This window comes from Battus philenor, unplaced genomic scaffold (genome assembly GCF_028537555.1).
Source record: "Battus philenor isolate CCGP_79_NKW_IND1 unplaced genomic scaffold, ilBatPhil1.0.hap1 SCAF_5, whole genome shotgun sequence".
In the NCBI taxonomy this organism is placed as follows: Eukaryota; Metazoa; Arthropoda; class Insecta; order Lepidoptera; family Papilionidae; genus Battus; species Battus philenor.
Genome location: NW_027181715.1, coordinates 2,010,601 through 2,026,751, shown reverse-complemented (window position 1 = coordinate 2,026,751; position 16,151 = coordinate 2,010,601). Strand labels below are relative to the sequence as shown.

The 16,151-nt window shown below is 32.4% G+C and overlaps 1 protein-coding gene across 1 annotated transcript in view; it reads left to right on the top strand.

Annotated features, from left to right (window-relative positions):
- Positions 1-16,151, top strand: part of PsGEF (Protostome-specific GEF) — a 91,934-nt gene that overhangs the window by 20,682 nt on the left and 55,101 nt on the right. The window contains exons 2-4 of the mRNA XM_068772457.1: positions 4,667-7,104; positions 7,188-7,252; positions 8,173-8,360. Of these exons, the coding sequence (XP_068628558.1) occupies positions 4,674-7,104; positions 7,188-7,252; positions 8,173-8,360 (2,684 nt within the window). The 5' untranslated portion in view covers positions 4,667-4,673. The remainder of the gene's footprint in view (positions 1-4,666; positions 7,105-7,187; positions 7,253-8,172; positions 8,361-16,151) is intronic.

Here is a 16,151-nt window from a genome sequence, read left to right as displayed (position 1 = left end):
GTTTATATTTCTTTAACGAGTTTAAATAACATAAAATTGTTACTCCAGTTGCAGATTTTTAAAATTGTACACTTTAATATGAAAGGCATCCTAGGGGAAAATGTCGAGGGGAATCTTACCCTTTAAAATCCTCTAGGGAAGTCGTCCTTGGTAATCTGATAAGGCTAAATGATCTTGCACGAGTCGCAGGGATGCTGCTTTGCCACATCTCCATGAGAGACAAAACCTTACTCATAGTCGTCTCTGTAATTAAATAACATTACTACTACACAAGTTAATATACATATTAACATACGTTACAGTATATTAATATACAAAGTGATTCGTTAGAGGGGTAAAGGCTTTAGGGGTTTGAATATATATATATATATATATATATATATATATAACTTTCGGATTACTATTTATTAAAATTAATTATTGTTTACTATCTATCCCAGTAGAACCTGCATTACTAGATTACTTTATACAGGTTGATTTTAAATAGGAATAAAATCTTTTAAGCCACGTTATCAAGATATGAGCTATATATCTAACCCTTTAAAGATTTTTATTTCATTAAAAGTGCTACTATCTGGCTGGAAATATAGAAGCCATGACAATACTTTATAAGGCGTCTTTAAAAAAAAAGAACCGAAACATCCATATTGCTCGATACATTAATCCGATTCCATATTCAAAATGGACCAAGACAAAAGCGTATCTGATATCAGACTCACGTTGTTACTGTTATAGCTATCAAACGCACGAAGTCTGCGAACATGTAGCCTTACCTTAGCTAATCGGCAAAAACGACACGCGCTCAATACATGGTATTTTGAATTTACACTTTAAACGTATAGGTTTAAGTTCGAAATTCGTCTAATTAAAACGTATTCGACTTATTGATTTATGAGCATTATTTAATTGAGTTTTCTGAATATGGTATCTGTGGATTGCGTGGCGTGAGCTCGATTTTTAAATGTCTTAACGATTTTAACTGACAATTTACGTTACTCAACCGTCTAGCCGTGACTGAACGTCATTATTGCTGCAAAATATGTCTGTCTAAGCTTTATTTTTTCCAAAACCTTACATTTTTATGTTTTATAATTATTTAACGATTAAATAAATATTACGGTTACGTCAACGGTAAACTTAAGTGAACGAGTAGGTCAATAATAGATTATTTAACAATGTAATTGATTTAGGAGATCGAAAACACCTCCTAGGCCTCGGTTTTATGCGGATACCAACATGATGTTGTTTTACTCTGTTCTGGAAAATATATTACGACTAAGATATAAATATTTGACTATCGCTCAAAGTTTGATTCAAAGGTATTAAAAAAATAGGAGACTGGTCAGGTCTCATAAGACCTATAGGAAATTTTATTTATGTGATAAATAATATAGGTTATGTAGGAGATATATGTTTTCAATAAACAAGCAAAAATTTCTATGGAAATGTGGACGCAGCGAGCGATAAATGTATGGTATACTCTATCCAAAAATTAATTGTGCCAGAAATATAAATATCGTTTTTATATTTATATATTTATAAATATATTTGTAATATAAATATACATTTGTAATAACTTAAACATTACTTAATTTGCGTATGAATCTTGGTTCTATAAAGTAAGTTTTTTACTGTTTTCTCAAAATACTGCTTACTACACGATTTTAAATAATTAAATACATCGCAATTTAGGGAAGTATTGATTGGAAAATGATATTAATATATTATTTGAACCTTCCGTCTGATCCGTTGTTAATTAGCGTTGCTAATTAGGGTGGTGGCAGGATCTAGAGAGTTGTGTTACTGTATTATGCTATCTCGACTTTAATTTTTTTCTATGATACCCACTCGATCATCATCACCATCATTCGAACTAGCTTGATTAATATAAAAGAAAATATTGACGAACCATATTCATATCATACACGAAATAAAATATTTTAATGCACAAACTTCGAAATCACACGTCTTGCGATATCGCATATTTATTTTACGTACATAACAACTTAGAGAATAATAAAAATATATAAGCATTATATTGACTTGTTTTGAATGCAATAAAAACTTAATAGCAGATGAAGTAACATCTACTTCAAGACGAACATAATATAACTGTACTTATATACACATGCACACATATATATGAAAATTATTTATTAAATATTTCTTGAAATGAAACATGGAGAGGGCTTTGCACAGAATTTCTTTGCACAATTGAAACATTGTAAATTTGCAAAATTGTCCAGCGGATTGAAGTGACAGTGGGTATGAAGGTTCCGGAGTAAAGGCCGTCAAAATCAGCGCAAGACGTGCGCCCACAAGGTGGAAACACGACCTAGCAGTAGTCATTCTATGGTGTTGAGGAAATCGCTATAGCAAAATGAGTTTGGTTCTCGACTATAGTAAACCTTATGTCAATTATATAACATAGGGACATGTGGAAGTAATTGGTGGATTGCCTTATATATTTTTACGTAAAAAAGGACCAATATTTAGCCACTTCCGCACATGCAGTGGTAGTCGTGCAACAAAGTGCACCGCTCGACAGCCTGCTTATAATTGCGTATGCGGCAAACAATGCGAATTATACAACTGCCACCGTTAAACTACTCAACACGTCTTTCACCCCTCCACGGGGCATCTTCAGAAGTTATGTTACACTGATTAGTGCCAAACATAGAGTCCAGTAATCGGTGTAACAATACTCCTGAAGATACCCCGCGGAGGGGTGAAACTCGTGTTGACGCCTGATTCCATTAAACATATTTTTATGTTTAGGCCCCACAAAATTCGATCAAACAGAAAGGAGAACTTTATAACAATTATAATTGATTTTGATCAATTTAACTATTCCAGTAATAATCTAAGATTCATTTCGAAATTGAAATTACGGTATTGTTTGAATTATGAAGTGACATTTTAGTTCCAGAACATTCCTCGTACCTAACGGTCGTGAGAATGGTATCTAGTCGTGACAAATCGAATAGCGCTGTCAGCCAACCGATGACAGATTATAATGGCAGCAAAAAGCGCGCCAAACTATAACGTCATTTGTCAGAATTGCTTGCACTGTTACTTGTACTTTTCGCCTGAAATAACCGTTTAGATTTCAACCGCATTTGAAAATATATATGAAATCGTTAAAATAAATCGATTGCTATTATTCATTATAGCGTTATTAAGTATAAATACACCTAACCTAACGCTGGGATTTTTTTTTCGTGTAAAATTACTTCTTATATTTATTATCCAGCTGGTTTATAGCTATTTGATTTTTCATTCGTATCGATTTTGCCGGCATATTAAAATTTCTCGATAAAAATAACAAATAAATATACACACACACATACAGACCTCTATAAATATAAATATATACATATATACACACACAAATAATATATATATATATATATATATATATATATATATATATATATATATATATATATATTATTTTGACGAGATACAACCAAAGGTCATAATTAAAAGAATCCATGATTTATCAGTTTTCAAATGAAATACTTATTTTATATTAATAATTTTTTATTTAAAAATTAATTAACATATAAGACAACATAGTGTTTTATACAATATATTCGTCGTAACATTTTTGTTCCATTTTGCAGATGACAAATATTTTATTATAGGATTTACAATTAAAAAGGTTCTTTGTAATATTTTTATATAATTTAAATAGTCATACTATAAAAATGAAATATTTATTCTACAGTAGACATTTAAATATATTGCCAAGGTTATGTGACCCCTATAAAACTTATCTATGGTCGATAAGAAATCTGAGTTGTGATCATGGGACGGGAACTTAATGTCAAGGCGTAGGCTGTTAGTAATCTAAATTTATAAAACCTATTTTTAACACAGGCTTACAGAACACGATATCTTTATACGTGAATACTGAAACTATTTAATTTGTGTATTTTGTTAATTGCTTCACGAATATATTCTCTTTCATCACCTTTAACGATATGAAATACTGGAGATTAATATCATCGTCATCATCACAGCCGTGGGAGAACCACTACTGTGTATAGGCCTTCCCTATTTTTTTTCTAATAAGGTCTAAATCCACCATCTTCCGACGAATGTAAGAAGGTCGTCTTTCTACTTGGATGAAAATTATATATATACATATATATATATATATATATATATATATATATATATATATATATACATATATATATGTAAATTACATTATTTCAAAGCTTCTTCAAACATATTAGTAACATACATAACGAATGACCTCATAGTAAATATTTTGAAGTAATTATGACATATAAAAAACAGTTTTCTCTTTTCCGGTGATAATAATTATTTGAAATAAAATTTTCTGATCATAATTCATGTGTAACACAAATTTAATTTTTTCAAATTAATTTACTACAAATTCAAACATTAAACGTCCTTTATTCATCGTCGTCTTTTTCGGAAATAAACTCGACAGTCGAACAGTCGAACAGAAACAGTCGAAGCACCTGTACTTCAACCATCATAGACTTGAACCGTTACAGTTCCTTTTATTGTTATATGAAATGCTTTTTACTTTATTCGTTAAATTTAAATTTCTTTTTTGGAAGGTATTATTCTCAGCTTGCCTTTTACAATAATATTGTCGTTTTTTAAATAGTACCAATTTTTGTTGCAGACGCAAAATGCTGAAGTGGGCAGTATATAAAAAGAATAATGAAAATCAAACGACTGTCAATTCACAAACAGAAAATCAAGTCTTCAGTTCAGACAGACCATACAATGAACAAAATCGACGTTCTTTAGACACACAGGCGATTAAAAAAAGCAAAAAACCTAGTCGTTATCAAAGAAGGTCAATGGGAGCAAACCATAGAAGAAATAATACTAAAAGTTTTGATAAAGAAAATATTAATTATATAGGTAATACCCCAAATTACTACAAACCAGGCTTCATAAAGAACTCTGAAAATTTTGCCCTAAAAGACGTTAGTAATATAACACCAACATCAGCCACACCAGCGACGAATTTAGAAAAGAAATATAACATTTATCAAGATGATGAAAAAACTGAAATACTTCCTGAACTACCACCAACTCCTTTATCATACAGCAGAAGAGTAAGAGAGGCGAAGAAGAGAAAATTAGAAATGAGCAGTTCAAATAACAGTGAATACTTTACAAGAAACCTAAGTACATATAAATCAGAAAGAAGAATTAAGAACGTCGATAGAAGTCTCTTATGTACGAAACTCAGTCACAGTTCTTCGGAGCCGTCTTTACACGACCTGTCAGAAAGACTTAGCGCATCAACTACAAGCAGTAAAAGCGCTATCAACCTTGAAAGATTGAAAATTAAAAACAAACCCCTTTGTACAACTAAAAGTACAAACCAGGGATTGGTCGAAATAGAATACGATAAAGATTTAGTAATCAACTGTCTAGAGAAACCATTAGTTGTTAATAAAAAAGAAATAGAAAAGTCAACTTTACCGATATTTGGTCACAGCTTATTTACAGATAATCCTGTTTATTTAAAAAAGAATGAAGACGTTCCAATCAATGTGAGACCTTTGAAAAGAACGAGAAAAAAATCGAATGACTTTGAAAGTTTCTTTAAGTCGCCCTCTGTGGACAGAAAGGATACTCATGCTCTTGTCAGAGACGGCTGTTCACCCATTTCTTTAACACCTTTAACTGTTAAGTTAGATGCTCTTAGATTTAGTACAATGAGTACACATAACTATAATAATAACAAGCGGCTAAGTTCGATTAACAATGCAACTCAATACTTCTCCAAAGTTGAAAATCCTTTTAACTTAATTATAAAGGATGAAGAAACCTCAGCCGAAATGGAAAACAAGTTTATATTAGGTAAAGACTCATTGACGAATTCATCGGAATCAACTGTATCAACTACTCAAATGGGCGATGTCACACTCGAGAAAATGATCGACGATATTATAAAAAGTACAAAAATTGTAAAATCGAAAAGGCGAATCTTAAAAAACGTTCCAGATCCAAAACTAACAGTGGAAGAAGAAATGCCATCTCTAGATACAGTCAAGGATTTATTCGTGAGACCTCAAGCTGAACATAAATCAAATTTAATCAAAGAAGCTAAATACCTTATTTTACCTCGCGAAAACTCAGTATCGCCAAAAAATAGTCCAAATAAAAAGATGATGCCTGTTCACAAAATTGATGAAAAGTTATTAAAAAATGTACCAATAGGGTGTTTTCTGTTAGATGATGGTGATGGGTACAATGAAAGAGAAGTTTGTACTCCAGATAGATCGTTATTAGATGACAAAGTAGAAAAACTCAATGCATATAGGAATAAAACATTAAGCAGATCATTTTCGATGAACGCAAGTTGTACAACCACAAGTAATCTTAATTGCACTCTATCAGAATCTACTCCAGATTTATTCAATGGTTTGAATGACAAGAACATTCGGTTAAGAAGACAAAGATGTATTCGTAAAAAGAAAATTACAATCAGTAAAGAGAGTCCATGGAAACAAGATCAAGTGGAACAAAATTCACCGAAATCATCGTTACTTGTTACTCTTGAAATGGGTATTCCGAGCCCTGTTTTAAATTTACAAAATGTATCACTATGTGAACCCCTTTACTCTCCTTTACCAATCAACCAACAAGAAATGTTTAAGGTTGATGATAATATCCGCGATAATTTAAACAGTCCTACAAATGTCTCGCACAGCAGCGTGATGTCTTACAAGCCGTTTGCCCAAAATAGAAGTTCCAGAGATTTATTTGGATTGACATTAGACAATGGAATACCAAGCCCTATAACTCCTGCGGTTAATTTAAAAAGACAAAGCAACGTATTGAGCGAAGAGAGAGCTAGTAAAACAAGCAAACTAGATGAAGATCTTATAGGAATAGATGCACTAACACCTATAATAGAATACAAGTCATCTAGAAGATGTCTGACATATTCGCCAGAAGAGAGCAGTATTAACAGTAGCGAAGAAAAACGAAGAAGTGTTGCCAGTAACAGGTTCGAACGAAGCACCGATCGGTTTCAAGCGCTGAAAGCGACCATAGATCTTGAAATAAAAACAAGACACGATATTGTAGACGTCCACGGTGAGTGGTGACTGTCGTTCCTTTTATTATATAATTTATATTAATTGTCTTTTTTAATTATTAATCTATGGTTTTTATTATAGTTATCCGATGTCGAGATCTTCAAAGGCCTTCTGGAAAAACTGAAGACATTAACGCTTATGCAAAGGTACGTAAATAATAATAAAAATTATATATTTCATCATCATTCATTTTTAAACGAAAATCATTTTGCAATGACACTTAATCATATTATAATAAGCCCATTACGTAACTGGAATGGATAATTTTAAAAAGCTAGTTGTCATTACATAAAGTCAAGATTCAAATCAAAAATCAATCTGTTACTACTGATGACCTATTACTTGAAGTCTAGACCAGGGATGAGCAACACGCTTGCGGTCCGTTGGACCTGTTAATGGGGCCAAGCATTTCTTAAAATTGAATTTGTTTTAACGTCTTTCTCTCATTTGTTGTTGTTGTTAAAATTGTTATGAAATTATTATAATAAAATTGTACAAGATAAACCTAAACTATTGATTAATATTAAACAGCGATCAAAACTAAATGATGCACGATTAGAAATCAGCGCACGCATTATATACGCATGTATTTGCTACATATTACTTGAAAACACAAGGCCCAAATTTTCATTAATTTTTTCCAGTGTATTCGTTTTTCCGTTCTTATCTTGTTATTAAGTTTTGCGTTAAAATTTGTTTATTATCTTATTTATTATTTATTTATTATATATTATAATTTTTTTTTCATGTTTATTAACAATAAAGTTTTATTAATTATTAATGTGTTATAATATGTGCGACCTGCCAAAAAAATTTAAAAAGGTTGCTCACCCCTGTTCTAGACGATATCGCATCATTCTTCACTATAAAGCCTACAGTAGCGCGTAATAAATATTGTGTATCGACTTAAGAGCGCCCTGTTTGATAAATTATTATTTTATACTTTGACGTAATAAATACAAATAAGATCATTGCGTAAAGATCATAAAAAAATCCTTCCATCATTGCGAACCGTATCTCTGATCAGCATTACATAAAATAAAATCTTGTTCTTATTTCAAAATAGGTTGTCATCACCGGGGTCCAAGAGAACCAGTCTCTCCCGTCACAGAGGTCAATATTCCAAAGAACTTCAGTTTTATACGGGAAAAGAGAACCAGAGTTCCAACGCCACCTGAAACTACCACTTCCTACAGCAGTCTACGATCATCAGATGCTGCACGTTTCTGTCTGGCATCGAGACAAGAAATACAGGTAACATAACGTTTATTTATTTCATATTTCTTTCATAAACTAGCTCCAAGTGAATATTCAGAGGTTTTTGACAGAACGCGTGTGTATTTAAGTATAAAGGTAATTTAAGTCACTCGAACAAAAAGGAATCAATCAGAACACTCAAGTCATGTAAAATGGTACTTACATCAGAAGATTTTCATCAAATAATATAACTTTCTTTTTACCTTTACATTTCTGAAGTAATCTATTTTCTAGAAGACTTGATATCTTTATGAATGGAATAGGAAAATCTAAAAAAAGATGATCGTATTTTTCTAATAATGAGACATATTAAGCTAAAAATATTAAAATCTAACGATCTTATTTACTTGAATGAAAACAAACAGAATATTGTTATTTAAATTGTTTGATTTCCACGGCGGATGGATGCAGGTCACTACCAACCGGCCTTTTAAAAATCTAAGGGAGGCCACCCCTTATGTCCAATAGTAGACGTTTAACGGCTGTAATGATGATGCAAAATGGTTGACTGTTTTTATGTACCAATTAGAAAAATTCCGTAACTTCTGAGCCGAGGTTTCTAAAAGGGCTCTCTAGGTTTGCTTTCAAAAACGAAGTCAAGGTTAAGCAAACTTTTTGCTCGACATACTCAAGCTTCCGGAATGTTTAAATGCCAGTAAGGTATAAGTGACCTTCTGTAAAAAAACCTCTTCTCATATCTCAAATGTGATGACCACAAACGCAGCGATTCGTAGATTTTTGTGTTTCAAAACCCTAAGATCTTATTGTTGTCATCGTTATAATCCAGCGTCTTTCAACGACCTTAATAGGTTTGTTAGAAGTACCAGGTTGTGGAACTTTTATGTTTAGCTTGCCAGATTGTCATCACCACAGAACTTTAAGGCTCCATTGGCCGTCTGTTCTGCGCCTTCTGCCGACTGCCATTTCAAATAACCAACTCGCTGAGCTACGTCACATGCGTTGGTCTACGGATATCCTCATTTGTTATCTCGTAAAGAAATCCCAACTGTAATGGCTCGTTGAGACAGTGAACTTGCCAATAATATCCGAAGTGAGAGATAACTCATTTTATTTACAAAATTTATCCATTTAAACCAGTCGAAATGATCTGAATTATCTTCATTTTACGATAGAGTCATTTTGTATAGCTACACATGTTTTGATAAAGCTAAAACTTCATTCGTTCGTAATAATATCCGACGAAACTGTAAGCTAAACCTGTGTTTTAAAGGTTAGTATAATCACTTATTTTAATTTTAACGAATGTATTTTTTTCGCCAACAAACCTTTTGTAACCTATTAGTGAACTTTCATGTATTACAATAAACACTTGTGATTTGATGCTGGTTCAATGTTTATTAAAAAGAGTTTTTTACATTTTTTTTCTGCGGCCAGTCACAGGACTAAAAGCAGACATGTTGAGTGCTCTGTAAAGAGTTGTTAGTGAGGAATTTGGTCACGAATTTTACATTGACTTGTGTCTTCATCCGGTTTCAAGATTCTATATCTTTTTAGTATTTTAAGACAATATTATTTTAGATTTGAAAATATATTTTACAGTAATAAAGTAATCAGTTAATATCTTTCCACCGTGTTGACCGAAATCAATTGAGGGTAAAGATGTTTATCGTAATGGGATCGCAAATCTCCTCATCGGTAACAAACAGAAGCTGAAAAGGAGCTATGTGGTCGTATGAAAAATTTTTCACCATCCCCGGCGAACTCCGCTCTCATACATAAGATACGAGGGTGGAAGTGACGCGAGGGACTATGCGCATACCGATCGATCTCGGATCTGCGCAACCCTGGCCAGTCGCTAAACGAACCCCCGCCCGTGAGTGTGTCACCGCGTGGGCAGCGTTCCGGAATTACGCATTGAACATTTTCAATATCGCCGTGTTGTGTACACCTGTGTTGTGTGATTGTGTGTGGCGAAATCTTTGTGTATAACGTTCCAGTGAATTCGCTGTGGTTAGGAGTATTTCGGTAAGAGTTCCTGATGACTTCACTGATGATGAACGGTGATATGTGTTTGACGGTACACCGTTAGAGACATATTTCTTTGTTTGATCGCACATTATTATTAATTTTTACACTTTCGATCATATTTTTTAATTTATTTATTTTTGATTATTACATTACTTTACCCTTCATAATAACCTACGTAAATTTTAAGTACATTTTTCCTGAATATTAAAGATCAAAAATTGACGATATCTACAAAGTTCAAAATATGAATCATTACATTTTCTTCGGGAGCGTATTTGCATAAGCAATATCTTGTATTTAATATTTGAGTAGTAACATACGAACTACGTATAAGTAATTTCCTTTCCCTTCATTCTCATGAATAATATATGCGTTTTAAATACAACATAGCCATTGTTATATTGTTTATAATTTAATTGTATATTCACCGGTAATATTTAATTAATAATCCATAGATAGTTAGAACAGATCGATATCCTTAAAGCTTATTTAACAGAGTATACACTTCGTTAGTTACAGGTGTAAAGGTTTTATTGTCAAGAAATGTACACGCTATACAAAAATCAATAGTTTCAGAAATAATATTCAACATAATCATAATATAGAAAGAAAAAGTGCTTAAATATTCAAATAATTACATGTTAAAATTAATTATTATTTACTATCTGTCCGTTTACTTTAGACGAAATTATCGATCTTCGCATTCCAATAAAAAAATAATTTAAGGTTATTTATTATATACAAGGCAATTGAAAATAGATGTAAAAGATATGAAACCTTCTTTGACAAGAGCTGTATACTTAAAAAGCTTTTACACAGATAACCAATCACCCTATGAAAGGAGAATTAGATCTATATAGAAAATCTTTATAAATCAGCCGAAACAATCTTATTACGAAGTCTGTCATGTTGCATCGACTGAAGAAGATTTGGAGTGTCATTACTAAAATACTGGCTACTGTCCAACAAAAACTTTGTGACATGATATTTTGTTCATAATGAGATGTGTTGTAACCAAATATCATAACATTTTGACTTCTTTAAATACAATCTTTTTATCCTTTTTCCTTTCTACTGCTTTAAATCGATGTTAAAAAGCTCATTTACAATTTAAACAACTTTAAGCTATTAATAATATAGGGTGATATGTAAACGTTTTGATTCGACTTGGATCAGCAGCGTCCTTAATGTTGAGAAGGTCTTTAACCAATGTTTTGCCAGTGATGACATACAAATCCGAGTCGTGGTCGCTTACGACAGGCCTCAAGAAGGCTTTTGGTCACCCAGAGAACAATGGAGAAAGATATGCTTGGAGTTCCGCTGCGAGGTCGAATCATAAATGAGCAGATCTGCAAAACAACTGAGATCATCGATGTAGCTCGAAGAATTGCTCGTCTGGAGTGGTACATCGCTGGTACAACCGTTGGAGCCCTTGGCGACCATGAGCCGGTAAACGCAGTGTGGGCAGGTCGCGGAAAATCGCTTGGTACGAACAGCGCAGAATCAGTTATTGTGGCTTTCTTTGGGGAGACCTGAAAATCAGAAGAAGGAAAGCTTTAATTAGCTAATTGTAAGGCTTATTTGCTGTCAATTAAAGTACAGTAAACCTAATCCAAAAGGCAATTGTTTTAATATAGTATCATCATCATAATATAGTAAAAAAATAGTTTTTAAAATTCCGGTAACTATATATTAAATTGAATTAATGTTTATTATCTGTTCCTGTAGACTTTCATTGGCCAGAAGTTGCCTATTTCAAAAATAGTCTATCGCGTTCCAATATAAAAAAATTATTAACGTAACGCATTTTAAAATGATCATTTAATATACGATGACGATTGTATATAAGTATACTTTTGGCTGTAAAATTAGCTTTATATTCCCCCCGTTCCAATTTAAAAATACCAAATTTAATTAGCTATTTCTGATATAGTTTCGAATTCCATAAACCAATTACCGTATAGTACGTAAGTAGAAATTTGTTCAAGCTACAGTTCTATACGTCAGTCGAAAGAGATTGCGTAGTTAAACTATAGGAATAATCAATAATCCTTTCATTAAACAAAGTTAAGCTTATCTTTTAATAGTATCTCTTGTTCCATTTGAACTTCGACAATGTTTAAATGTCATAGAGGTCCTTCCTCATCAAGTTCGCTTTGTTATTTCAAAAAGCAGTTATATATATACATATATACACACACAAATATGGTTGTAAGGATAGGAAGCCATTCTATGACTTTATCCAAATGTTATTATTACTTGCACGCCTTGCTTTAATATGTATTGCTGGTAAGATGTCGTTCGTTTGTATACCCTGTGCTCCACAGATCTGTGAGATTATTTCATATTTAACTATTATCTAATATATAAAATTCTCATGTCACGGTGTTCGAACTTGAACTCCTCCGAAACGGCTTGACCGATTTTTACCAAATTTTACATGCGTATTCAGTATGTCTGAGAATCGTCTACTATCTATTTTCCATACCCCTAAATGATAAGGGTGGTCCACCCCTAAATTTTTATTTTAATATTTTTAGACAATTTTTTTTGGTTTTTATTTTATTATGATACAGCATACAAAAATACGTACAAACCTAAATTTTCACCCCTCTACGATCAACCCTTATCTTACATTTGTTAATTAAAAACTTTAATTTTTTTTGCAAAACAACGTTTGCGGGATCAGCTAGTATTATATAATTCTTTATAATGCGTTTTAATGTGTATCAACAAATTGAAACACAGAGATCGGAGGTACAACGCTGACGTAACCAATCTAATCATGAGTGGTTTCCGATTAAGAATTAAAATAAATATGCATTCAAATATACTGAATATAAAATAAACAAATTGAATGAATTTATTCCAATTACAGTTGTATCTGAAACAGCCCTTATAATTAAGCCAGAGTATATCTCTGGCTTAATTATTCAAACTTAACGATCCATATAAAGGCTGTAGACTGAGGAATAAATCCAAGGGGAGATTATTAATAAATTAGAGAAATTGAAAGTAGTGGTATTTATTACTACATTTGTAATATGTTCTAGATCTAGTTGTGCCCTCGACTTAGACCGCGGAAATTAAACAAAAAAAATATTTATCATTCATTTTTTAATTTAAGATATTTCCTTAAATAAAAATAGCTAAATTTACTCCTTACATCAGCTATCTGCTAGGATAAGTTCCGTTAAAATCGGTCATGCATTTCAGAGGTTGGCCAGAAAAAACAGACAGGCAGACAAAGATTTTAGAAGAATTTAATATTATGTATATGTATGTGCATGTAGTAAAAAGCGGTTGTTTTAATATTACAAACAGACAATCAAAATATTTATTTATATAGATAACATAATTTAAGAGTGTGCAAACTTTTCATCCGTAACAATCTATAAAAAACATTCATTGATTCTAAAAGGCATTGTTTTTAAATTTGAATTAATTTTTGGAATTTAAATATAGTGTCCCACTCTCTTCATTAACAAGTTTTTAGTCACTTAATGAGGCATAGAGAACGCTATTCTTAGTATTTCTTTACGAGATAGAAAATGAGATCTTTAGAAGAACGAAAGTAGCCAACACAGACCAGCTAATCCGCTGGTTGAAGTGGCAGTAAGAAAGCCACGTAGCGCGGAACAAATGGCCTCTGGGACCTTAAGGTTCTGAAGTGGATTCCGAGAACAGGACGCCCACCAGGTGGACAGGCGACCCTGTTAAAGTTATCGGAATACGCTAGATGGCGCTTCCAACCGTACGGCTTACTGGAATAATATTTTTTAAAACTAAACTTGCTTTTATAGGCACATTTTTGTATGAACTTTGTTTTGGCACCTTTTAAGTCTAGACGAATTTAACACTGTTGTCCTTTGATGTTAAAGGATGCTATTATTAGAAAGTTTAATCTATTCCTCCTCATGACATACAGAAGCGATCATTGTAAATGTCCTGTGTGATTAATAATATAAAAAAACGACATAATATACGGACAGTGTAATAAAAATAAACCTTTCAGTGACCGACTGCCAATACCTAAAAGCTGTCGTGTTAAAATCAATTAGTAAAAATATTTTAATTGAATATTGGTTTCTATTTTGCCAATTAGTTCTAGTTGGTTCTGTCGCGTTATTAAAAATCAAAAACTTACATAAAAACTTAGCCAATCTAACCTAAAAAAATGCAAATAAAAACATGTTGCCGCTTGACACACATTCCAAGTAAGCTATTGTGTGCAAATCGTTAAAATGCGAATCGATAAAATATCGGTTGTTACATATATTTTAACGATTTGCAAACACTAACCGATCGAATATTACTTTTTTACTCATGTCATAACATTGATTGTCGTCAGACGAGAATACGTTTCATGCACACAATTAAATGGAAGTCAGTGGTGGTTGTTGGAAAGAGAAAACATTGTGTAAGAGTGGACTGAGTAAACATCGCCTCCACTCGGACCTTGTTGGTTGCGGATTTCTTAATCAAACATCGTATTTGCCTTGCCCCCGGCTTCCAACATTTTAGGGTTCCTCAGAACATTCTGATCGACTACAATACAACAATTCGACAATAAAGAGTGTTATTGTCAAAATAAATAATCGTATCCTTTGCTATAATTAATTTGCACTAAAAAAATCATTTATATTTATATCAATTTTCATTTATATAGGATTAGTTATAGGTATAAATTTATAGGTCATTTTTCAGCAAAAAGTTTTTATACCTATTTCTAAAAACACTTTATATAGTGATCAGTATGAAATATTTATTTTTTATTATTGCAATACTACAGACCAATGACTTCTAGTAGTACAAAATCTGAAGGGACGGATTTTTAAAAATAACTAATTTTAATTTATAGTATTTCGAATTTTGAAAACATTTTTCTAACTATATTATCATTGCGTTAGGTACTATTTCAGAAACCATTAATTATAATGGACAACTAATGACTATACACCTTTTTATAGCTCAACGTTCAACAGAGAATGAATTCCGCATTCTGACATATCCTCTCTGGTTACCATTGATTATGGGCGCCAATTCGAATCTACTCTATTCTGGTCTCTCTTTCATCGTTCCATTAAACGCTTTCATACCACCAGTTATCATCCGTGTGCGAACGGTTTAGTCAAATTAACTCAGTCAATTAAAAGCGACTTTGACGCGTAAATTAGTATCCTGGCATAAAGCCTTACCTGTCGTACTACTAAAAATGCGTTTGACGGAAATCCAATGCTCACCCCTCGAGGTAGAATACGAAGAACCGCTTTTTCTATCTTATCTACCCTTCCCATAGAACGAAGCTAGCGTTGCTACAGAACTCAGGAGGGTCATGGTAGATTTACAACCAGTTCCGTTGACAAGATACGGTCAATTATCCGTTTTGATCTCTAAACATCTTGAGTGCATAACTGCAGCGACCACATCACTGATAGCGTCCGAATTCAAATCGCGAAAGAGTAATATAAAATAACAGTTTTGTGGTCGTAGTGCAAGTTTAAGCAAGTTAAGAGAGAAATAGAGAGAAAAAAAATGCTACATAGATACCCTGTATACCAATAGAATAATAAAGTTACTGCTTAACAAATACACTACACTAAATACAGCCTGTTTCGTTAGGTGAATCTGATTGAAATTAAATTTAGACTGGAACGCAGTGTTAGACAATATTAAAAGAAAATTAAAGGTTCTGGATACCGATTATTAAAACTACAAAATATAGCAAGGCCTTAAAATATATAAAAATAAACGGCTACTATATAGCATGACTTCTTGATGAAGATTGATGCATTTAAT